Raw genomic sequence first — 24316 nt, forward strand, 5'->3', positions numbered from 1 at the left:
CAGGTTGACCTTGAACTCGGCAAGGGGACCCAAAATTACCACGCTAGTGAAACTCGGCAAGGGGACCCAAAATTACCACGCTAGTGAAACTCGGCAAGGGGACCCAAAATTACCACGCTAGTGAAACTCGGCAAGGGGACCCAAAATTACCACGCTAGTGAAACTCGGCAAGGGGACCCAAAATTACCACGCTAGTGAAACTCGGCAAGGGGACCCAAAATTACCACGCTAGTGAAACTCGGCAAGGGGACCCAAAATTACCACGCTAGTGAAACTCGGCAAGGGGACCCAAAATTACCACGCTAGTGAAACTCGGCAAGGGGACCCAAAATTACCACGCTAGTGAAACTCGGCAAGGGGACCCAAAATTACCACGCTAGTGAAACTCGGCAAGGGGACCCAAAATTACCACGCTAGTGAAACTCGGCAAGGGGACCCAAAATTACCACGCTAGTGAAACTCGGCAAGGGGACCCAAAATTACCACGCTAGTGAAACTCGGCAAGGGGACCCAAAATTACCACGCTAGTGAAACTCGGCAAGGGGACCCAAAATTACCACGCTAGTGAAACTCGGCAAGGGGACCCAAAATTACCACGCTAGTGAAACTCGGCAAGGGGACCCAAAATTACCACGCTAGTGAAACTCGGCAAGGGGACCCAAAATTACCACGCTAGTGAAACTCGGCAAGGGGACCCAAAATTACCACGCTAGTGAAACTCGGCAAGGGGACCCAAAATTACCACGCTAGTGAAACTCGGCAAGGGGACCCAAAATTACCACGCTAGTGAAACTCGGCAAGGGGACCCAAAATTACCACGCTAGTGAAACTCGGCAAGGGGACCCAAAATTACCACGCTAGTGAAACTCGGCAAGGGGACCCAAAATTACCACGCTAGTGAAACTCGGCAAGGGGACCCAAAATTACCACGCTAGTGAAACTCGGCAAGGGGACCCAAAATTACCACGCTAGTGAAACTCGGCAAGGGGACCCAAAATTACCACGCTAGTGAAACTCGGCAAGGGGACCCAAAATTACCACGCTAGTGAAACTCGGCAAGGGGACCCAAAATTACCACGCTAGTGAAACTCGGCAAGGGGACCCAAAATTACCACGCTAGTGAAACTCGGCAAGGGGACCCAAAATTACCACGCCAGTGAAACTCGGCAAGGGGACCCAAAATTTCCACGCCAGTGAAACTCGGCAAGGGGACCCAAAATTTCCACGCCGGTCGCAGTGCAGGAATTTCACTGGCGTGGCGTTAATGCGGGGTCTCCCACGGCGGTGAGTTCTCCACTTTTCTGTGTATGAACAGAAAAGGGAGAAGGATTCTTACTGCGCGTCGTCTCGCAAACAAACGATCAACTGTTGTTCAAGATAAAGTGGAAAACCCAGTTGAATAGATCGCGGACGGGATTGCAGGGCTGTGCGTCTGTGCTCTTGCGCTGGCCACCCACGACGATCCACGAGAATTGTTTACGATTTTCCCCTGAGACTCATCTCAACGCTCCACTGGAGGAATCTGATGGTCACTGCGAAGCTGTTTGGGCTTGAATCCCTGATTGCTGGTTGTAAGTCGAAAACGAGGCGAAATACAACACGAAATTACAAACCTATTGTTTGATGCATCGAGATCTAAGACTATGACCCAGTTAAAGCAGCAGGCTACAGCTTGATCATTGAAAACAAAGGGTCTTGTCGGATTGTACTAAAATATGCACTCATTCCGAGCACCGCAACGACTGCAAACAACCCGCGCAGAGGGTAGGGGTGCTGGGCCCGCTCAGCCCACGTACTGGAACTGCAGGTAGGATAGGGGCTACAGCGTAAGAGCTTTTCTACAGTGATGCGAATCCTGGAATTCCTAGCCCTTCGTTTGCGCCGGCATCACGCAACCAGCTCACTCTTATGTCCAAAGTTGTCAGCTCGGGGCGGCTGGGGGGCGCACTCGCGTTGCTAATACCCCATGCTCTCCCCCTCAGACCAGCAAACAGACTCGGTACGAGTCACAGTCCTCTTTGGGAGCAGCAGCTCTGAGGCTACCTTCCCTTTTCTCTTCTTCGACTCTTTCTGTCTCAGGTACACAGCACTGGGCCTTAGATTTTCACTGTGCAGCCAGGAGCTGCACCTCTCCTCATGCTTGGAGTGTGGATAGTGGTACTTAATTTCGTTGAAGTTGTGAGTGTAGGGGTTCGTGTGGTTCATAAATCACGTTACAATAATCCTGAGTCAGGGTGGATGATGTTGGTGCTAAGACTTGGTATTACCGATGTGGTGTTCTCAGAATTAGGCAGTTGAAGGGGCAATTGCGCGCACACCGATTGGTGCAGCGCACCTGGTGTTGAATCAGCTGGGACTGGTGCCGTGGTGAGAGGGGGTTCAATTGGTTGTGCGTTGCGGTACAGACAGTTCAGTAGTTACAGTGAGAACCTGCAAACAGGGAAGTTTTAGTTTAGACTGGCGTAATTCAGACTGATGAGCTAAGTCAAGCTTGGTGCTTCTTTCGGTGGCCGTGGTGGGTGTCTTCGAGACTGGAACCACGGTACCTGTCTCCGATAAAAGCAGGTCCAATGACCCGCTTTCATCTGCAGGGGATGGAAGCGACTGCCACTACCATGGTGGTTACGGCTCTCTTGGTCTCTCTGTTCATGGTGCAAGCAGCAGCTACTAGTGCACCTGCAACCTCGCCTGCTCCTTCACGTACGCCACTTCCTCATCTCTCCTGTGTTTTGAAGTTTTCCAAAGAACTGGTCATTAGCTTCGTCAAAAGTTTAGTGTTTAGGCCCTCACAGAATCAACTAGGTCATGGAAACCATATCTTGCGAGTCAAACGCTAATTATTATGTATATAGATTTAGTAATTTACAATATGGGAAACAGTCAACAAGGATCTTTTGTTCTTTTCTTCAAATTCTGATGTTAAATTGACCTTTTGTTTTTTTATTTCATGTTACACATGAAGATGTTAGATACCTCAGCTGAAAGACCTCGTGATGGTGCATATGTTTCTATGACATGGGACATGGTTACTTTGAACCCGGTTCGTCCCAATCAGAAGCACTAATACGAGATTTTTGTCGTCAAGCAGACCCTTTCTTCGGAAACCGAACGACTGGAAACCATCCTCCGGGGCACGGCGGTCATCCTCAAGGAACTGGACGTCATGGATATGCATGGAGCAAGTGGAGAGCCTACATCGCTCTGCAATGCTGGAAGAAGGCTATCACCGAAGATCCCAACAATATCCTTGCGAGTTGGAATGGGAAGGATGTCTGCAGTTACAAAGGAGTATATTGTGCTCCTCCACCTGATCCCAAGTACTCTTACCTCACGGTTGTAGCCGCAATCGATTTGAACGGTGCGCAACTGAAGGGTACTTTGGTGCCGCAGTTGGGCGAACTTCGAGAGATTGCTCTGTTCCACTTGAATAGCAATCGATTCTATGGAGGAGTGCCAGATTCATTCCGATACATGAAGTTGTTGACTGAACTGGATCTTAGCAACAACCAGTTGGGCGGGGACTTTCCGAAAGTCGTCTTGGCCATCCCCAAGTTGGCTTTCTTGGATCTCCGCTTTAACACGTTCTATGGCAAGCTGCCGAGTGAGCTGTTCTCAAAGCGTACTTTACAAGTGATCTTTGTGAACAACAACAATTTTGAAGGTACTATGCCGAGCAACTTCGCTCAGTCCGAAGTCGCTGCCCTTGTGCTTGCCAACAACAAGTTTCAAGGAAACATTCCTAAGACCATTAATAATATGAGCAACACCCTGTACGAGATTCTGGCTTTGGGCAACGAATTCGATGGTGGAATTCCTGACGGTATTGGTAATTTGAAAAATCTCCTGCTCTTCGACTACAGTTCCAACAAAATCAACGGAGGGTTGCCAGATAGCCTTCAAAATTTGCAGGCTCTCGAAATATTCAACATGAGCAAGAACTATATGGGCGGAGCAGTGACTGCCGAGATCTGTCAGCTGAAAAATTTGTCGGCTCTAGCTCTCAGCGACAACTACTTTAATAGTCTTGCGTCTGCATGTAAACAGATTAATCAAACGGTGTTGAATGTCACTGGAAATTGCCTTTTTGCCGATAAAATTCCTGATCAGAAGGATAAGGATACATGCGCAAGGTTTTACGGGTGGAGTCCACCTCCTCCTCCTCCATCCCCCCCACCACCTTCCCCTCCTCCTCCTTCTCCCCCACCACCTTCCCCTCCTCCTCCTTCTCCCCCACCACCTTCCCCTCCTCCTCCACCTCCATGCCCCTATGGTTACCAACCCGGCAAGTATTCGGGCACTTGTTTCATGCTTGTCACGCATTGCAAGACCTGGGAGTACGCCGAACATTACTGCAACCAGCAATCGGGCGGTCACTTGGCTGCCGTGGCTGACTGGGACGAGCTGAAGGATGTTGGCGAGCTCTGCGCACAATCAAACGTAACAGTTCAGGGTGACTCGAGCGATCCTAAGGGACTTGGTTGCTACGTAGGTGGAAGGAGACCTTGCAATCTCTCACCTGCGACGAATGGATGGAACTATCCAGGTTCTCCTTGCATTGATGTCCCGTCTCTGTGGAACATGGGAGAGCCTAACAACTACGGAGGTCAAGAGGCCTGCCTTGGAGTTAAGTACGAATCCGATGCCCAGGCTTATGACAACAGCTATCTTCCTTTCATGCTCAACGACTTGAGATGTGATATCCAGCTTCCGTTTATCTGCACCTTGACGCGCTGTAGCGACTATGGATGTGGGATGTCCAAGACTTGCAAGACTCTAGGCGACCACAACTCTACGTGTAGCTGGGACGACAGTGCTGCCGTTGGATACAAATGCCAGTGTAGTGAAGGTTACTTTTCGGATGATTCTGGTACTTGTTCCCCCAAGTAAGTTATTTTCTTTGTCAAGTTCAGTACTGATACCAGGTGTGTGAGGATACCCAAGCTGCCAAAAACGCGGCAAAGGCGGATGGAATGGATGATCAGTTGCTGTAACTACTTCACTTCGACGAATTTGGATTAGCAGCAGTCGATGGTGGTGTTCTAGCCATTAGGGGTTTAACAGATCAGGGAGGGTTGTTATTAGTCAGGGCAATCGAAGACTGTTCATCGCCTGCGTCTAACACTTTCAATTCCCACACATACGGGGGGTTGGGACTTCGAAGTGGGTTTGAATAATTAGCAACAGCCATTTATTGATATCTACCATTTAGTTGATATCTTGAGGTGGTGAGCTTCAAAAAGGATAATGGAGCCCTGCGGCTACGACTGCACCCAGTTCGAATGAGTTGCCCCACTGCCGAACCTCTGGCTGTGAATAGATTCTTTTAGAGTTTTCTTTTTCTTGTGAATGTGGTATTATGTTGACACCACAAACGTTTTATCTTGTTTGTTACCAGCTTTCAATAAGACATCTGGGGGCAGCTGTTTAATTTTCACTGAACCAATCCTTCGTGACGGTTTTGTTTTTCCCTCTCTGTACGCACTGCACATTTCTTTCAATTAAGTGTATTGAACTCCAATGCTTTTTCGTATCCATTTCTCATATCGTGGTATTTTATTTGCATGCATTAGTTGTCTGTTGTTGTAGTTGTTTAGATGTGAGCCTTGTCATGTCAGACTGTTGTCCATCATCGACAATTTTTCAAGACAAGAAGTCGCATTTGTGGTTCTTGAACATTTCATTAAAGTTCATTATGTTCTAAAAAATATTTGTCTGTACATAAGAAAGATTGGTTACAATCTTCTATTCTCTTGAATTACAGTGTATGTACTCTTTCCACTTTTGCACACTACAGAATTTTTAGCTGCTACATCACATCCACATGGACTATTGAAGCACGTGTATTCTTTACGTCTTTATCCACAAAGCCGAAGCAAGATGTTAGTCTCAGATACATTATTTAATGGGTCTGTAGATGAGAAACAACCCTGTTAGAAGACAACGCCAGCCACCAGCAGAGACCACGAAAACCTTGTCCCAGCAATCACAAGCATTTTTTAATTTGGACCGATTCGAAAAGCACACTGGAACACTCTGGAAGGAGTCTTTCGCTAGGTGGGCAACCCATGGCAAGCAGTAGCGACTACAAATCACCAGCCTGGAGAATCTGGAAAAAGAAGGTGTAGAAACGAAAACAACAGAGAATAAGTTAACGCAGCGCAAGGCAAGTGCACCTCATGAAAGTCACCAGGCATACATGAGGTGTTGTCTTCCAGGGAAGGAAAACCCAAGAGAGTTGGATTGTCATTGACCCATTACTCATCGATGAACTGGTTTCGCCTTCCAACCGACGATTACACAAAGCTGGACTACCCTCAATCTAAACGATTCACGACGTCCACTTTCCTGGGCTTTCATATCCACGGCTCAGGTTCTCGACTAATGCGAACCCCGATCACTTCCACCCAACTGCAGGAATCTGTTATCAACTGGTCCAAAAAGTTGACTGCAGACTCAGGTCAGGTTCTAGGTGGAAGTCCAGCACTTCGCTTACTGGAGCTATTCCTTGAGAAAATGGTGCAGCTGCAGACAACCAATGAAGCGAGTGTAATGAAGTTCTCACGGTTGATTCTCACAACTTTAAGCGGTTTCAAGTCTGATCGAACCTTTGCATAGTATGGGAAGGAAGTGAGATCAGCGCAACTGTTGAAATTGCTTCTGTGAAAGCGATCACCAGATGCGCGTCTGACGACGCCGAGATTAGAGATGTAGACATGGTTGAGTTCTGTGGCCTCGGCGCCGCAGATCAAATTGGAGTTTCACTGCACCTGAGGAGACCACAAAGCGATCCGCGTCGCACGGTCTCGTCGAAATACTGGCTTGTCGGTATCGTGGCCACCGCGAAGCGCGTAGATGAATGATAATATTTCAGTTGCTGCGAATTTGGATGAATATCCACATTCATCTCATTCAGTGTGAAACTTGGACATGCTTGATATTTCAGGATTTTAACCCGTTCTACCGACAACAAAATAAGTAGGATTATTGTATAGTTTTTTTTACTTTTCAGTTTCTATTTCTATTTTTCTTTTAACAATAAATATGCATATATATTTTATATTATATTTTTATTTTTAAAGTGATATCATGAACTCCATTATAAGTTGTATTTTAAATTTAATGATTGTAAGCATATATTTAATGGCATTTATATCAACACTTTAATTTTCCTAGTTTTGGGATGATTTTAAAATATAGGTTGACTCATATTAATAAGTACAAAAGCCTTTACTTGTTAAGAAAATAATTTTTTTTTGTCTGGATTGATATGTTGAAAGTATTTCATTAGTCGTTCCACACTCACTTACACAATGATGAACGTATGTGTAATTTAAGAGATATGTAATATTATGATTTTTTTATTGTATTTTTAGTTTGAATTAGAACTTTTTTACTTCAGCTTTCATTTCAGGTGACATGATAAAACTTAGTATTTTTAAATTAATAAGATACGTATGTTCTATAAATTTAAGATGGAAAGTTTGATGATAGTTTAATAATCATTAATAATTAATATGTATAGAATGATATAAGTACACCTATTTATTTTAAGTTTAAATATATGAGAACCTTATTTTCATGCTATTTCTCAAACCATAGTTGCAAAAATGGAGTTTGAAGTACTTCTTAGTAACATTTATTTAACTTTAATTTGGAGTCAAAATTTTGGAGTCAAAATACTAAATAGTAAAATAATTTTAGATCTAATCATCTCACCTTTAATTGATACTGAAATGATTTGATACTCAAAAGTAGTTAAAATATGTGTTACTTGTAATCACTTAAGCTTCTAAAACAGGTTATGTAAATATAATTCAATACATTGTAACTTTTATTTACTATCTTTGCAAACAATAAAAGTAGCAAAAAATGAGAATACCAAAGTTTGATAATAAAGATAACTTTTATGTTTGATAAATTTAATGATTTTTTAATATTTAGAAGTGTAAAATAATTGGCATATATTATAATATATTAAGAGGAATGTTAAATAGATCTAAGTTTTGACTAAATCAACCCACCCATGATAAAGAACATGATAATCATAATGAATGTGATTGATTTTCATTGGTTGCAGATCCAATATTGGAGAAATGAATCTAGATTATTTATTTTTATTTTTATTTTTTCATAATGGTCAAGATGGATGGGTTAATTTAGTAAAATCATGGATTTATTCAACATTACTCTAAGTTAATATAATTAGTAGTCATATAAATTTGAAAAATTTTCAATTACATAGTAGTTACTATAAATATAAAATTTAGATACAAATAATACTTAATATTGCATATTCACATACTATATATACATAATCATTTTTTAAAATACATGATTTTTAAAATAATAAAGAGTGGTAAAAAAAAAATTATTTGCATATGTAAGATTTTAGTTTCATTAGGTATTAAAAAAAAAAAAAAAAAAAAAAAAACCCTCATTACATAAGAGACAAGCTTGTAAAAAAAGGACACAACATATGTGTTTCTTGGTTATCATAAAAACATCAAAGCATGTGTATTAATTTTTTAATGAATAAAGTTTTTATTAAGAATTAATTTTTATTTTTAATAAAATATTAGAAGACCAATTAGAATTTTAAAGTATATATATATATATATATATATATAGATATATATATATAAGAATTAATGTAATAGTAGACATATCTTGATTATTTTAAAAATATATTAAGGTGATTGAGACCAAAGAATAATAATAATAACTTTTATAAAGTTAAAGAATTTAATTTATTTGTATTTGTATAAAAATAAATAAATAAAATTAATCTATAATAAACTAAAAAAAACATTAATTTTGAAAGTTAACAAACTAAAAAAATCATTATATGAAAGAGTATCAACTATTTAGAAAGTAGTATAAGAAGCATCTCTTTTTAATGATTGGTGGAAAAATTATATATATATATATATATATATATATATCTCTGTAGTATTAAAATTTTAAGGTTATATAACTAAAATTACAAATAAATAAAAAAATCACAAAGAAGATTTTGAGTTGTTCATAGAGAATACATTTTCATAATAAAACTTTAAAATTATAAAAAATACTTAAGAAATGATTAAAAAATAAATAAATAAATTTTATAGTAGAAAGCTAGTACAAAACACATCATTATCACAAGTAAATGCAAATCTATTGAAATTATATTTAGAAAATTTAATAACAAAAATAATCTATATACAACTCTATTTTTTAGAATTGCAAAATATAAAGACAAAGAATATGGAGATAATTTGTAATGTTATAGATGCCATTTAACTAAGCAAACTAATGAAAAAAAACACCATACATGTCTAATAGAAGCACTATTTATTTTATATATGTAAAAAAAATACTTCATATTTATGAAAATTTCAAATATTAACTTTGCACAACACAAATTGACATATAATGTTATATTAATTATAACGCTCATAAAATAGTTTTTGCAACATGAATCAAGTGGAAAAGGGCTCAATGCTCAATTGCCAAACTATCACCAGCATCTTGTAGTAAGAATACCATACAAAGCTGCATGCATCCTGCAACAACACAAATCACCAACCTGAACAACAAGATGTAGTTGCTCAAAGCTTGAGCTTCTTTGAGACTGGCTTTATGTTGAGAAAATCCTCATTCCTAAACTTTGCTATCTTCCCAGCATTTCCATTGGAAAATCTTGACTGTGTTGGTGCTTGTTGCAGTGAGGCTTTGTGCGGCAAACTGCCTTTGGATTTCAGCTTGTGGGTCAAGACCTTCTGAGCTTCATCCGCTTCGAGTAGCCCGTGTTCCATCAACCTGCCACACCACATTCCTACACTGAATTTTAGCTCAAGAGAAATCAAAATGCATTAAGAAATCAACGACGAAGACGATTGGAAACAGCATGTTTCAAGCATGTTAAGGGCAGTGTTTTCATACCAGATATTAGCCATGTCACTTGTGGGTATCTGCCTGTGGAGCGATTCATAAAACAATCTCAATGCGTCTCTCTGGTATTGCAACAACCAGTAGCAAATCACGCCATGAGACTGTTAGCATACTACTCAGAAACCTTCCGAAGTTGGTCTCAAATCATGTGAATATACAAGTTCTGAATTGAGATTTTAACTGAATCCTATGTTCTACAAAACATGAGACTCTTACCTCCTCCGGGGTTTCAAATCTTTGACCCGGTAGAGAGAATGCTTTCTTCATGTGTTTCTCCTGCTTTTTTTTGATGGCGGATGTGGTAACCAACTTGACAGCCTTCGGAGCTTTTGCAGCATGAATTCTTACCTATGTCACAGCAAGTGCACAACACCATAAAGAAGCTTTTTTTAATCTTCATCTTGATCCAAAAAATCAGCTCTGACGTTGAATTCTTAAGCCGCATTTCTAGCCTATCAATTTGCAAAATTTCAGACGATTGGGCGGTACAAAGGTTTGAAGTGCTCATAGCGTTTACCGGCTCTGCAATCTTTGTGGCAGTCCTCATTTGCACATCTTTGCCACTTTCCGCAGGTCGCTTCCTGTTACTTGAGACCTTGTTTTTCTTTGTGTCTTCCAATTGTGCTGGCCTCACCGCAGTCTTCCCTTCCGACCACACCTTGCCACTTGCACTATCCTTCTTCACGGTCTTCTCGCTTTCAAATCCCGTCAAAACTCTCGTTCCATCACTGTGTCGTTCAACAGTCTTAGGCTTTAATGGCTCTCTTGGTTTTTCATTCCTCATCTTTGTGTCTTCGATACCTAAGACTTGAATCTTTTGGAAGCCCTCGTTATATGTGCGCTTCTCTCTGGCATCTTTGATCTTGTGCTGCGTCTTTACGTCTTGGGTTCTCTTGAGACTATCCCTTTCTACATCGTGTTTCGATTTAGGTCGCACTTTCTCACCGGTTGCTTGAGTTCTACCTACGTTCTCAGTTGATGGGTTCCTGTCTGCACTGACCTTGGCTTTTAGATGAGGAATTGGCACCAGAGACTTTGATTTTATGTACTCTTTACTTGTCTTCGGTGGCTCCGTTCCTGTACTCTTCATTTGATCACAACTACGTTTCAACGCAACCCCAGTGCTATCTGCGTAATCTTTCCCGAGTCTCTCCAGCGGTGTTGCTGCAACTCTGCCGCTCTTCGAACCCCCTGCTATGGTTCTGGGTGGATCTTTACTACTCATCGGGGTGGACCGTATTCCTGGTTTCGAAGGCTTGTAATCCATCTCTCAGGCGCTTGAAATCCTCCTTAGTTCAGCTATAGCTTATCCCCTCCAAGACCGGGAAGATCGAGTCCTGCAGCAGTGCAGGTGCTTGTACATGAAGATGGGGGTACCTTTGAAACTATGGCGCATTGTAAAAATATAAAAATGCTGGAACAAAATAAATCAACATGATTGAGAGGTTGTAGAAGTATGAAAATCTAACATAGTACAGAAGTCTTTGTTGAATATAACAATTACATTCTTCACAATGACCGACTAGAGTCTTAAACTCTTGGTGTCGAAGTTAATAGATGTTGTAGAATTCAATGTACGAGACCAGATTGCAGCAGATGTCTTTTCAAACTGGACTGCAACACAGGACCGGAACACTGGGATTCGAGGAATATGTTCCTGCTGCAGCACCACGAACCGCCATTGCAACAAATTTAGATTAGTGTACCTCCTGAGACTTGGATACTACCGACCCGAGCTCCATCTCACTTGTCCGAACCAATGGGCACGAGAACTTAAATTCCAAAGGAATTTTAATAAATCTAGTTCTAATTATTCTCGAATTTATGAGTAGGCACACCAGCAACACACACTCCGCCCAGTTTCTGTCACTAAGTAATTCTTTGATTCCAAGGTTTCAGAGGCTTCCAAGCCAAATTTCAGCATCTAGCCCACCACTCACAAGTTTGTTTGCCGAATTCTTGAGGGTTAACTTCCACTCTAAACCAAAAACCCACCAAAACAGAACACGCCCAAAATCACGCACACCACGCCCCTGCAAACAATTTCGGAGTAATCACCACTGAATACCGATTTATTCTCATGCAGCTCTCGCTAGGATGGAGTGACTTCATGTGCGTACATCACGAGCACAAAATATAAGAACAGATTAGCAATTGAAATCGCTCCCTAACCCGAAAACAATTGTAGACACGCGCCACGAAGCCACAGAATCCACTCCTGCCCCACTAAGTTCTCGCGTTAAAGCCTCTGTTTCCTCTAGACAGATTGTGTAGCGCTGAGTTCTCATCATCCTCATACCTGTGCAAGCTTCTTCCACTGGTCCTGTCTAGAGCCGAAAGAATTGACCGCCTGGGAAAGACTCCACGGTCCCCGCATTTAGAATTTATGATCTGCAGAACCAGAACCTGTGTCGTCTTCCTGCCAACATCTGGAGCGGAAGAGGCAAAAGGCCCTGCTCTACAAGTTGCCGCGTGCTAGTAGGGCTGTTGTCGGTGAGTTAGGATTTCCCAGCGCTGATAACAGGTTGCTGACTCGTAATGGCTGAATCCGCAACGTGCTTGCGCGTCGTCCTGCTAAACTCCTCCAACAAAGATGCCAAAAGAAGAAAAAAAGGTACTCTCTGACAACTTGAGTGTGTCCTGAACGTTCCTTGGAGCAACACCGACGAAATGAATCAGGTGATACGGGGAGAGTCTTCGGACAATCCCGGGTTGACTGATTTGAAGATGGACTACCCCAAGTCACGAGAATTATCGATATGGCACTGCACCTTTCGATGCTTGTGCTGGATGGACCAAGGCGGATGAGAAACCGCGCTACTATTTTCATGCATATCTGTTCGCCGCGAGGCACCTGTTGGACTGTTTCAAGGTTTTGCGAAACCATATTAATTACAATTTTTTTCATTAAAAACAGTTGCAAACATTACGCAAATCCACCAACGTCCATGTGCTCTGAGTATGAACTTCACGTACCTTCACCCTTTGTTCTTCTTCCAGCAGGATTCCGTAACACTTAACGAACCATTCACAATAATTATAGGCACTTTTCACACAACTCCAAGGGTAAGGAATCACACCAACGTTTTTTTGGTTCCCATGTCTTTATTCGAACCCACTCCGGCCCACGGTTTCCAATGCGAACAGTTCCACTTCACTTCAACGGGAATCACGCGAAAGGGAAACAAGCTCTCAACATTCTAGCTAGCACGAGGGGGTTCAACGTTCTAGCTTCGACCTCTACAGCCCAACCCGCCGTCCGAGAGAGCTCAGCCGCGGTGGTCACCGAGCATGGTCCCCACATGGTGAGCAGTAATGCAGATCTATCTATCTATCTATCTAGATTGCGATGAGGATGATGCTGGCTACACTGGGTGCTCCTGCTGCTGCTGCTTATTTCAGCGTCGTCGTCGTCTTCGTCTTCTTCACTGTGTTGTGTTGCCGTAGATCATCGTCTTCATCTTGTTGTGTGTGTTTTTACGTTTGAAACATTTGAGTGGTGGTTAATTTTAGTGCTGGTATCCTCATGTAGTAAGGTTAGAGATTTCATAATTGGAATTTATATTGTAAACTTCTTTGCACCAACTTGTTATTCTTTGGTATTTTAACTTGGATAGTTTAGTGGTGGACTAGCTATGTTGTGTGTTTTTGGAACATGGTTTGTCTATGTTTTGGGTTTTGAATGTGATATGCTTTTAAGAAGACAAGAATTGAAGTATTTGAGTAATTGGGTCTTTGAAGTGTTTAGAGATCTAGTTGTGAGGTTTGTTTGAATATTGTGGGTTCACAAGGATGAACATTGAGTTTGATTGAATTATATATAAATATCAAATATTCATTGTTTTTATGTTAGCATTTAACAAGCACGTTTTTAAAATTTTATAACTAAAATTTGAACTATTCAACTTATTATACCAACTTCTCATTCTTATGTAGTTTAAAATAATTAAATATATATTAAAAGTTGTTTTGTATTAGAATGTCACTTATAATATACTTAATAAATTAAAATAGACTATTTGTATATGTGAATATATATAATAATATTTACACATTAAATTTTATTTATTTTATTTATTTTTATATTTTAAAATTATATAAATATAGATATGTCATAAAAATATGTAACATAATGAATTAATTTTTTAAAAAATCATATTGCTTTGAAAATATGTTTAAGTGTTTAATGTTTTTGTAAGCATATCTATCAATGTTATGCAAAATAAATACAAGATGATTTATGAATTTAATAATGTAATAATCTAAAATAAATTGATGTGATATTTTATGAATTGGATTTGGAATGTCTTATGAAATACAATAAAATATTTGAAATGTGATTTTATTTATTTATTTATTTATTTTTAAGTTATCCAAACATATCATTACTATCTTATTCAGATGAAGTTCAAAAACCACATCTTTAGAGATTAAGTTGCAATGTAGTATAGCAATAAAACAACTTTGTTATTGTCTTTAATAAATTGATTGGAATTCTAATAAAAAAAAATCTTAAAATGGTTTTAAAATAGAACAAATTACTAATGAGTGAATAGATGCTATTCACAAAAGACAAAAAAGATTTATGATTAAGTTGTCAAGATGTTGGTTCAAAAAACTAAAAATAAAAACACATAATTAATAAAATTTATAAAAATAAAAATAAAAATAAAAAACTTGTTTAAACTTTGCAAAACTAAAAACATTTTAAATCTAAATAAATCCATAGTTATTTTTAATATTCATGTTTGAAAATAAATATTTAATTAATTTTTTTTCAAGAGTAAATCAAAGTATCTCAAGAAAGCATTCCAAACAAACAATTGTGTCTAAATACACACAATCATATCCTCTGAATTCAATGTCAACAACAAAAGATAACTTACTTTCAAATAACTGTTTTCAATAAATTATTCCTAGAAACAATAAATCGTATAAAAAATAAAAATAAAAATAAACTACAAAGAAAGAGTCAAATTACGAGTCAAATTAAAAATTGTAAAATTTTCAATGGAAAATCACGTCCAAAGAAACAATGCCATTAATCAACCAGCTCAACACCCCCCCCCCCAAATAGCTACACTTTTCCACATCCTTTTACGTTTTGGAGAACTTTTGTTTTTTATTATTTTGACTTGTTCCTTTCCTTTTGGGCGACGCCATTTGTGTGTGTACGAGAGTGTGTGTGTTTTTTTGAGGGGACCGGGCTGCAATTGCAGAGGCAGCGACGGTGGAAGAAGCGTGTTGCCGAATCCCAGTCTCGCAAAGCAGCGTTGCGTGTGTTTAGTCGGTACCGTGATCTACATGAGTGAGAGAGAGACTTCGATTATAGTAATCGCAGCACTTTAGTGGGGCAAGGATTGATTGATTGATTCAAGCAGCAGGCGCAGGTGCCCATCGGATTGATTTATTGATTCATTCAGTAGATTGCAGTGCACTCACACAATTTCACCATGTTTTCAAGGCTGTTCGGGAAGCCCAAGCAGGAGCCCTCTACCCTGTCCACACTCGACAAGCTTAATGAGGTGCGGTTATCGTGGATTCGATTCGGATTGAGAACTGGGTTTGTGTTTTTTGATTGGGTGTTGTGATTAGAGTTCGAGTTGATTTAGGAATAATTTGGATGTGCACTATGGGTTTGATGGGTGGAGACAGACCTTGGAGATGTTGGAGAAGAAGGAAAAGGTGTTGCAGAAGAAAATAGCCATGGAGATAGAAAAGGCTAAGGAATTCACCAGGTTGAAGAATAAGAGAGGTGAGCGCTGCGGTTGGTGGCCGTTCTGTTTGTGGCAAGAGGGATGTGATGCATTTAGGGCTGGCTCCCGCTAAAGAGTAGGAGGTTGGGATGTTTAGGGTTGATGATGAGTGCTGGTGTGAGTGACTGTTTGATCTGGCAGCTGCGATTCAGTGTTTGAAACGGAAGAGATTGTATGAAGTCCAAGTAGAACAACTGGGCAACTTCCAATTGCGTATCCATGACCAGGTCCGAGAGTTCACTCTTCCTGATTACATTACATGATTCAAGTCCAGGTTCGGTTGTTGAGAATGGGATGAACTCCTAGAATTTTGCCGATTTCCGCTCGTGTGCACTCGATCATTCCTGTGTCTTTTGACCTAATCAAGCTTCTGGTCGATTCGTGTGTACCTCTGGTTTCACCGTCACGTGTCGTGTTGTTCTTTTCTCCTACAGATGATTATGCTGGAGGGTGCTAAGGCAACGACAGAAACCGTGGATGCTCTGCGCAGCGGTGCTGCAGCCATGAAAGCCATCCAGAAAGCCACGTACTGTACCTGCCCTTTCCTCTTGACGAATCTCTGGCTCAGTGTTTATATCGATTCACTGTTCTACTACAGGAGAACATGGAACGCACCGATCTTTATTTTTGTTGTGTTAGCGTGCTGATTATGTCTCAAAGGTTATGGAAGCGTTTTGTATTAGTATTAATTGCAGAATCCGTTATAATGCACCAGCTTTGCTTCCTAGAGCTAGGGACAATACATTTATTTAGTAGGATATGGACTAACGTGACGTTAGTCATCAGAAGGTCATGTGTGAGCTGTTAACTCTAAAATATGATAATAATGTGGTTTGCAGCAATATTGATGACGTAGACAAGACGATGGACGAGATCAACGAGCAGACTGAGAACATGAAGCAGATCCAAGAGGCACTCTCAACACCAATTGGAACAGCAGCTGATATTGATGAGGTGAAATTTGAAATCCGAATATTGTGTTCTTTTCTTTTATCTTTTCGTACTTTGTGATGATATATTTGAAGGGACGACTCTCAGCAGAATGATAAGTAGATGGGGGAAATTACTTGTTCTTGAGAATATGTTTGGTGCTTGGTGCAAATTGCCGGTAGTTTTAAAACCGTTCGGTTCACTAGAATAATCACCACAATTTTTGGACTATTTCATATGAAGGATTTAAAGGGTTTTGTTGCATAAGATGTTGTGGATAGGCATTTGTAGACTACATTATCTGACATGCGCGTCAACCCTCTCCTTTGTGGCAAATGTATTGCAGGACGAGCTGGAAGCTGAGCTTGAGGACCTCGAAGGGGCTGACTTGGAAGAACAGCTCATTCAGCCGTCTACTCACCAGCTTCCCCAGGCTCAAACATACAAGCCTACTTCAGTTCCTACAAAGAGTCCTCCTACGACAAACACTGAGGAAGATGAACTTGCAGCCCTTCAAGCTGAAATGGCACTTTAGAAACATATCACCCCTGCCCCCTCATCGCATTTTGGAGTGTTTTTTTGGTCTCCACATAAGTTTTTGTTCAGGTTTGTGTCAGTATTCCAACTTGATAAGCAAGTGGGCTCTGTCTCTAGAACGCTTTGATTGAAAGTGAAGATCACAGTGGAAACTGAATCGCTTTCCAAGTTCCAGGTGCTAACCGGATGGCATAACGTGCTCGATAGACACACAGAAGCGTGCATGTAACTCGGACGCTTCTTCGGTCATTGGAAATGGTGAGATCACACTCAGAAGGTAAATAAGGTGTGGGCAAAAGCATGGAAAGATGGGTTTGTATCACGAATTTGGCTTATTTAACTGGTTCGCTTTCATTTGCACCTTCGAAGAGCAGCAATTGGGCTCTTGCCGACTGCTCTTGCTGTTCCTCCTATCAGCCCGTGTAAAACTGTATACTGAAACATTCTTACTTTTTATAGATTTTTTTTTCATTTAGCCACGTCGGCATACAATGTTACAGCGGGATCCACCAACTTACTTCAAACTGTGAATTGAGATAGTTTTCAATGTTCATAATATACTTAAGTATCCTTCAAGGAATATGGATGTTAGTGAAATTGAAGCTCATCTAGACTTGCGCTGTTGCCGGTGGCAACTGTTAGACCTTTGGTACAACCTTTGTCAGTTGATACAATTAAATGGTTGCAAATTTATTGATCTCGGTTATTTCGGTTCAGTTTGCATTTGATTTATTTTGTTGTTTTAAAGAATTTGGGGTATGAATTAGCACTTTGGGTGCTCCACTTGGTTGACCCAAAGGAGTCGGTCCCGTTGGTTACGAGGCATCAAAAGAATGTTCAAGTACTTCCAGCTTGCTTTTGTTTATAAATTAACAAAGGTGTAATTTATGCTTTTCGGTCAACTTTTAAATAATCTCCTGCATTGTCGTTCAAGAACGGTATATTATGTTATTTGTAGTAGGAAATTGAATTAATATATTTTCTTCTTCTGTGTACAATAAATGTAACATAATTCTGTCTTTTTAAATCGATTTTATTTATTTTATTAAAAAATGTGAATAAAGTTATACTTTACTGTAGTATTTCTGTATTTACCTCCTTTTTTCTTTTTCAATTTCATTGTTGCTAGTTTTTAGAAAAATTGATAACTAATATATATATATATAAAGATGGGCAAAATGAAAATAAATAAATGAATAAAAATAACGATAAAAAGGACATAGAGATTGTACCATCTTCATAAAAGTATATATGTAAAAATATTGCTTCTCATAACGTGGACCTCATACTTCAAATAATGAATTATTTAGTAAAGTACCTAATAAATTGCAAGTTATAAAAAATGTACTGATTTGGAACAATGAGATTATACAACCTTTTTGAATGTATTTTATTTTTTATACAAATCAATAATAAAAAAAAAAATATCCAACAATATGATAAAAGTTTATAATTTGAAGCCAAAAAGGGATGCAAATGTGTTTAAATTAGTATCTTAAAGACACTTAAAATAATAGTTGAAAGCTTTTTAAAGAAAATAATTCATGACATATATATATATATATATATATATATAATTTTAAACAATCTATTGTCATAGACATATACATTTACTCTAATAGTTACTTATATAATTAGGTAGAAATAGGTAAATATAGATTAATTTCATAAAATCTTTTAGAGAAACTTCTTAGAAGCTTTATAGATGTAGTTTTGACTTTATGTATTTGTAGGTTATAAACTTGGCCAACAAATTAACTATGTGTTGGTAGCTTGTAGAATAAGTTAATTATGAGGAGCATATATAGATAACTTGCCTTGTAAGTTAAGATATGTATTTTGCAAAGTCAACATGTTTTAGAGGATCTATAGGACATTGCCACGTTGTCGTAATATGTGAAGTCTTGCTTGAGAATGCTCCAAGCACCTGGCTGTGGAAGGTAGAATGGAAATTGCAACAACAAAATCCTAACTATAATAGAATACTAACTAAAATCTAATTAGAGCATAATAATGCTAAGTAAGCTTCAAAAAATTCTCAAAGAAATTTCAAACAAATAATAAGAATTCTTAAAGAAATATTAGAATGATCACAAATATTACTCAAATACATCTCAATTCAATCTTAATTTAATTCTAGTTAAAATCCTATTAAACTTCATTCAAACTTTAGGCCAAAAATAATTAAATATTAAATCCTAATAAAATCCTAAATCCTAAATCAAACCCTAATCAAATCCTAATCAAATTCTAACTAAATCCTAATCCAAACCCTAATCCAAACCCTAAATCCTAAACCTAAATCAAATCCTAACCCTAAACCAAATCCAAATCAAACCCTAAACCAAATCCTAAACCCTAAATCAAACCCTAATCCTAAATCAAATCCTAACCAAACTTTAAATCCTAAACCAATCCCTAACCAAACCCTAGTAATTCCTACAACAGATTTAAACCTCAATAACTAATGAATAAACCGTTGATCTTAATTCAAATTTTACACACTCCTTAAAAAATAAGTTAAAAACAAGCACAAAAAAATTGAAAAGGATCGGAATTACCAAATTGACGATAATCTCAAAAATGTGCTCGGGTATTGGCTGGCCTCCTTCTCCAACATTGATGCCAATCTTCAAGAGCCAATATCTCTCTTTTTTACCGTTTGATTGATTTCAAATTTATCATACACATAGAAAAACAAGTCAAATATCTTTACATACCTATTTTGTTCCAATCCAACTAGTAGATTGCAAGAAATCTTAAACAATCTCAGTGGACCTAAAATTCTACTTTTTGAGACCTTGACTCACTTAAACCTCAATAATCCTCAATTCAACCGTTAGATCGAACTCAAATTCACAACACATATTAAACATAACTACAACCATGAATCCACAAAATTTCACTTATAGAACTATTACAGAACTCTTTAAATCACCCAAAATGTAAATCCTATTTTATTTCATCAAAATCCAAGTCTTCCAAAACAAACATTAACTTTGCAAAGCTCTTACAAAGTCATAATAAATTCAAATCATCCAAAATCAATGCTCATAGAAACCCTATCCAATTTGCTATCAAATACCACTCTCTGATCTACCAAAGAGTCCTAGAAACATCATCGAGACTCAATTTTGTGCCTCAGGGTCTGATTTCGATCTTGGTTCATAACCGGCCCTCTCCGGGTATCAACATCTAGTTATTCTAAATAATTTTTATTAGAATTTACTCTTAATTTTTTTCTAAAGATATCTATATCATTTATTTTTCCAATCTACCTTATTTTGCCTTATTTTTGGCCCTACAAAGTAAGTAGAAGCTATTTTTTTTTAAAAGGCAGCATTACTATTAAAAGTTTTACTACCTTCCTATCTTTTATCCATATTTTTCTACTTTTTCTTTTAACTTGGATCTTCTATAATAAGATCCATATTATCATCTTTCACCATATAGTCATGTTACAACATGACAACGTATTGCTCAGTTAAGAGTATATATAGAGACATGAGTGAAGCCTTCTTCACTCTTGTCAATGCCTTTCTAGTCCTTAGTCTTATTCCAAGTCTTTCTAGTCTTCTTGTTTTTGGCAATAGCCATTCTAGTTCAATATTATATCACCTTTCTAGTTCCTTCTAGTGTCATAAGAGTGTATTGAGGATTTTCTTTCTTCGAGATTCATATCGTTGATAGTTTGAAAAGAGTGTTAACATATTATTTTTGTCTTGTTTTAGAAGTGAGTGGATTATCCCACTTCTATTCTTGTATTATGAAGATTGCAGACTACCTAACTTTAAACAAAAAAACTTGTTTTCTAACATTGATCTTTTCTTTAAAGAAAGTGGATTATCTCTCTTTGTAGAAATTTTTATTAGAGATTGCAGATTACCCTCATTTAATTTAACTTTTTGGATTTGTTTGAGTTGTCTATAGACAACTGTAGATTATAGATGCTACTCCTAGCAGAAGTGAGAATAGATTTGCAACTATTGCAGATCTTCATGAGCTCGTCAATACTCTAAGAGTAGAAATTGCACATATTTCTAACATAAATTATGGAGGTACTATGCCAATACCTATAGAAGAAGTTCTCTCTTTGTAGAAATTCTTTGTAGACATTTTTATTAGAAGTTGTACAATTGAATGAAGCAAGTAGATTGACTTCACAATCAAATCCAAAGAATTTTGCTTCTACAAGTATAATAGGGACAAGGATTACTATGCATGAGAAGTTTGATGGAACAAGATCAAAATTTTGAGGATTTTTGCAACAAGTCAAGTTCTATCTAAGATTGCAACCTTTTCAATACCCCAATGGATTTACTCAAGTCAGATTCATTGGTGCACTTCTATCAAGAAGTGCTCTCTTTTGGTTTTTACGTTTAATGGAAAAAGATTTGTGACTCTTTTATGATTTGAATTCAATCCTAGAAGTATTTATGGCCACATTCAAAGAAAGTGATTGAGAAAGAGTAGTAGAGACTAAGCTCTTATCTTTACAGCAAGGATTACAATCAGTCATCATATATGCTAGTTAATTCCAAAACCTTGCTTACCATGTAGATTGGAATGACAAAGTCCTTATCAATCACTTTCATTATGAATTGAAGGATAATATCAAAGACTTATTATTGACTATATCAAAGTCAAAATTTTTGGAATAATTTATTCCTCAAATCATTGCATATCACAATCAATTATTTGAAAGACATCAAGAACAAAGATATGGTTAGAGAGGAATAAATCAAATAATGATGGCAACTCATAAGTTTTCATAAACTTATTTATCAAAGCTAGAACCAATGCAAATTGATATGGTATGTTTTAAACTCCTCATAGATCAGGAAAAGAGTCAATAACGTCAACAAAGCTTATGCTTATATTGTGCAAAAGCTAAGCATGCTACTCAATATTGTCCAAAGAAACAACGCAATTACAAAATGAGAAGCACTATTGCCAAAGAAGACAATGTGTCAGAAAATAAATTGTACCAGTTACAATAAGAGTTATGCGGCTAAAATCATGTGCAACATCTAGCAAAGGTCATATTCTCTCTTCTGATTCCTCACCTTGTTTTACAATAGAAGTCCTTTTAGAACCAAAAAATCGCAAAGTCTTAGCCTTGTTGGATTCAAGAGCCTCAGCTTGTTTTATAGATGAAGAATTTGTTAAATAATAAGATATATCCTTAGTTAAGGAAATCAAACTTGTACATGTAGAAGTAATAGATGGACATTCATTGTCTTTTAAGAATGTTACATATGAAACTATTCCTATAGAAGTAGCAACTAGTAATCACAATAGTTTAGTAATATTTAATGTGATTAAATCTTCTTTTAATCTAATTATTTTAGGATTATCATGGTTAAAAAGACATAACCTTCAAATAGACTAGATTTTTTGCAATCTTGATTTTTCTCATATTTTAGTTCAAGGTCCTACTGGGCAAGTAGAAATCTATAAGTCTGGTATATCCAAACCTTTATTGGTAGGTGCAAGGGCTTTTATGCATGCCGCAAATAAATGGCCATCTTTTGCTATATATGCTATGTCCATTGTTGAAGGTGAGAAGATATCAAGTCGTATTCTTAGCCAATATCAAGATTTCTAAAGCGTTTTTGAAAAAAAGATTGCAAATATTCTTTCAGAGTATCATCCTTATGATTCTACCATCGATCTTTAAGAAGAAACTTAACTACCATTTGGACCAATCTATAACCTATCACAAAAGAAGTTGGCTGCACTCAAAGAATACATTGATGAAAATTTGGCTAAGAACTTTATATGCCATTTTAAATCTCCAATGGATGCTCCTATCTTATTTATGAAGAAAAAAGATGGATCTTTGTGGATGTGTGTAGATTATCAAGGACTTAACAAGAGCACCATCAAAAATGGATATCCTCTACCTATAATTTCATGACTTCTTGATCAACTAAATCAAACAAAGATCTATATTAAAATAGATCTATGAGGAGCATATAATTTGATCTGCATCAAAAAAAGAAATGAATGAAAGACTACTTTCCAAATTAGATATGGATATTTTGAATATAATGTCATACTTTTTAGAATCACGAATACACCAATTGCTTTTCAACATCTAATGAATGATGTCTTTTGCAAGTTTCTTGATGATTTTATCATCTATTATTTAAATGACATTTTAATCTATTCTAAGAACACAAAAGAGCATGAAGTTCATGTTTGTCATATGTTACAAAAACTAAAAGATGTAAGATTATATATAAAGATGGAAAAGTATGCATTCTATATTACTTAAGTTGACTTTTTGGAATACATCATTTTGAATAAAGGCCTTATTATGGATCTAAAGAACGTCCAAACTATTATAGATTGGAAGATTCTAAGAATAATAAGAAATGTGCAATTTTTTTTTAGCTTTGTCAATTATTATTAAATCTTTATCAAGGACTTTTTCAAATTGTAGCTCTACTTATCTGTTTTACTTGTAAAGACAAACTTAAGTGGAAAAAAGAAGCCAAAGCATCGTTTATTGCTTTAAAGAAAGAATTTACTTTTGTATCAATTTTATATTGCGTTGATTTTTTTAAGGCATTTTTTATGAAAATACATAGATCAGACTTTGCTTTAGATGTAGTATTGTCACAAATGGAAACAAATAACAAATTCTATCCAGTAGCTTTCTATTCCAAGAAATTTTCAAGAATTAAGATTAACTATGAGATCCAAGATAAAGAATTTCTTGCAATTATGGATTCATTTCAAGAATGGCATCATTATCTAGAAAGTACTTCAAGTCTAGTTGCAGTATATACAAATCACAAGAACCTCAAGTATTTCATATTGACACATGTTTTGAATTGTCACCAAATTCATTGGAACATCTTATTATCAAGATTTGATTTAAGATCACATATTGACGTGAAAAACAATAAGGTTTATCAGATGCTCTTTCTAAATGTTCTTATCTTCCACCAAAAGAAAGAGATGTATCTTTTGATAAAAAAAGAACAATCTTCTTGAAGCTAAAGCATTTTCATTTTTAAGCAATGAAATCAATATTAACTGTTGATTTGACCTTTATCAAACAAATTCAATCAAATATAACTTCTGATCGTCTTATTCATGATATCAAAAATCTTTCTTCTAAGTTTCATGATGTTTCAAAGTTCAAGTTC

The 24316-nt window shown here is 37.4% G+C and overlaps 3 protein-coding genes across 10 annotated transcripts; 2 read left to right on the forward strand and 1 right to left on the reverse strand.

The window, feature by feature from the left end:
- The first annotated feature begins 1998 nt into the window (after nucleotides 1–1998).
- LOC112285915 (uncharacterized) lies at nucleotides 1999–5439 on the forward strand. Of its 2 annotated transcripts, XM_024527295.3 has the most exons (3): nucleotides 1999–2079; nucleotides 2285–2700; nucleotides 3089–5439. In XM_024527295.3, exons 2-3 carry the CDS (start codon nucleotides 2571–2573, stop codon nucleotides 4885–4887), a joined length of 1929 nt encoding a protein of 642 aa, XP_024383063.1. In that variant the 5' UTR covers nucleotides 1999–2079; nucleotides 2285–2570; the 3' UTR covers nucleotides 4888–5439. The 2 variants fall into 2 exon arrangements, with proteins under 2 accessions (XP_024383063.1, XP_024383064.1); XM_024527296.2 differs by lacking the exon at nucleotides 1999–2079 and having other exon boundaries at nucleotides 2559–2700; nucleotides 2963–5439.
- A 3963-nt stretch (nucleotides 5440–9402) lies between these two features.
- LOC112285902 (uncharacterized) lies at nucleotides 9403–13226 on the reverse strand. 7 transcript variants are annotated; one of them, XM_024527266.3, is made up of 8 exons: nucleotides 12910–13226; nucleotides 12233–12795; nucleotides 11874–11966; nucleotides 11438–11593; nucleotides 10451–11270; nucleotides 10150–10281; nucleotides 9925–9995; nucleotides 9403–9801 (listed from the first exon to the last, which is right to left on the reverse strand). In XM_024527266.3, the coding sequence occupies exons 5-8, from the start codon at nucleotides 11198–11200 to the stop codon at nucleotides 9591–9593; spliced, it is 1164 nt and encodes a 387-aa protein (XP_024383034.1). In that variant the 5' UTR covers nucleotides 11201–11270; nucleotides 11438–11593; nucleotides 11874–11966; nucleotides 12233–12795; nucleotides 12910–13226; the 3' UTR covers nucleotides 9403–9590. The 7 variants fall into 7 exon arrangements, with proteins under 7 accessions (XP_024383034.1, XP_024383044.1, XP_024383035.1 ...); XM_024527276.3 differs by having other exon boundaries at nucleotides 9403–9817; XM_024527267.3 differs by having other exon boundaries at nucleotides 11403–11593; nucleotides 12910–13135.
- Nucleotides 13227–15104: 1878 nt separating this feature from the next.
- Nucleotides 15105–17853, forward strand: LOC112285904 (vacuolar protein sorting-associated protein 32 homolog 1). Its single transcript, XM_024527277.3, has 6 exons — nucleotides 15105–15458; nucleotides 15589–15688; nucleotides 15831–15916; nucleotides 16124–16215; nucleotides 16529–16643; nucleotides 16966–17853. The coding sequence occupies exons 1-6, from the start codon at nucleotides 15387–15389 to the stop codon at nucleotides 17152–17154; spliced, it is 654 nt and encodes a 217-aa protein (XP_024383045.1). The 5' UTR covers nucleotides 15105–15386; the 3' UTR covers nucleotides 17155–17853.
- Nucleotides 17854–24316: the final 6463 nt, after the last annotated feature.

Source organism: Physcomitrium patens, chromosome 8 (assembly GCF_059467195.1).
Source record: "Physcomitrium patens ecotype Gransden chromosome 8, ASM5946719v1, whole genome shotgun sequence".
Classification (NCBI taxonomy): Eukaryota; Viridiplantae; Streptophyta; class Bryopsida; order Funariales; family Funariaceae; genus Physcomitrium; species Physcomitrium patens.

What these genes read in the sequence shown, in the direction of transcription:
- LOC112285915 (XM_024527295.3), top strand. Translation starts at nt 2,571, where the DNA reads ATGACCCGCTTTCATCTGCAGGGGATGGAAGCGACTGCCACTACCATG. An exon ending in AACCTCGCCTGCTCCTTCAC is followed by an intron (nt 2,701 to 3,088) that starts GTACGCCACTTC and finishes GTCGTCAAGCAG; the next exon opens with ACCCTTTCTTCGGAAACCGA.
- LOC112285902 (XM_024527266.3), bottom strand. Translation starts at nt 11,200, where the DNA reads ATGGATTACAAGCCTTCGAAACCAGGAATACGGTCCACCCCGATGAGT. An exon ending in GATTTGAAACCCCGGAGGAG is followed by an intron (nt 9,996 to 10,149) that starts GTAAGAGTCTCA and finishes TTGCAATACCAG; the next exon opens with AGAGACGCATTGAGATTGTT. An exon ending in AGTGACATGGCTAATATCTG is followed by an intron (nt 9,802 to 9,924) that starts GTATGAAAACAC and finishes GTGGTGTGGCAG; the next exon opens with GTTGATGGAACACGGGCTAC.
- LOC112285904 (XM_024527277.3), top strand. Translation starts at nt 15,387, where the DNA reads ATGTTTTCAAGGCTGTTCGGGAAGCCCAAGCAGGAGCCCTCTACCCTG. An exon ending in CAGGTTGAAGAATAAGAGAG is followed by an intron (nt 15,689 to 15,830) that starts GTGAGCGCTGCG and finishes TTGATCTGGCAG; the next exon opens with CTGCGATTCAGTGTTTGAAA. An exon ending in AATTGCGTATCCATGACCAG is followed by an intron (nt 15,917 to 16,123) that starts GTCCGAGAGTTC and finishes TTTCTCCTACAG; the next exon opens with ATGATTATGCTGGAGGGTGC.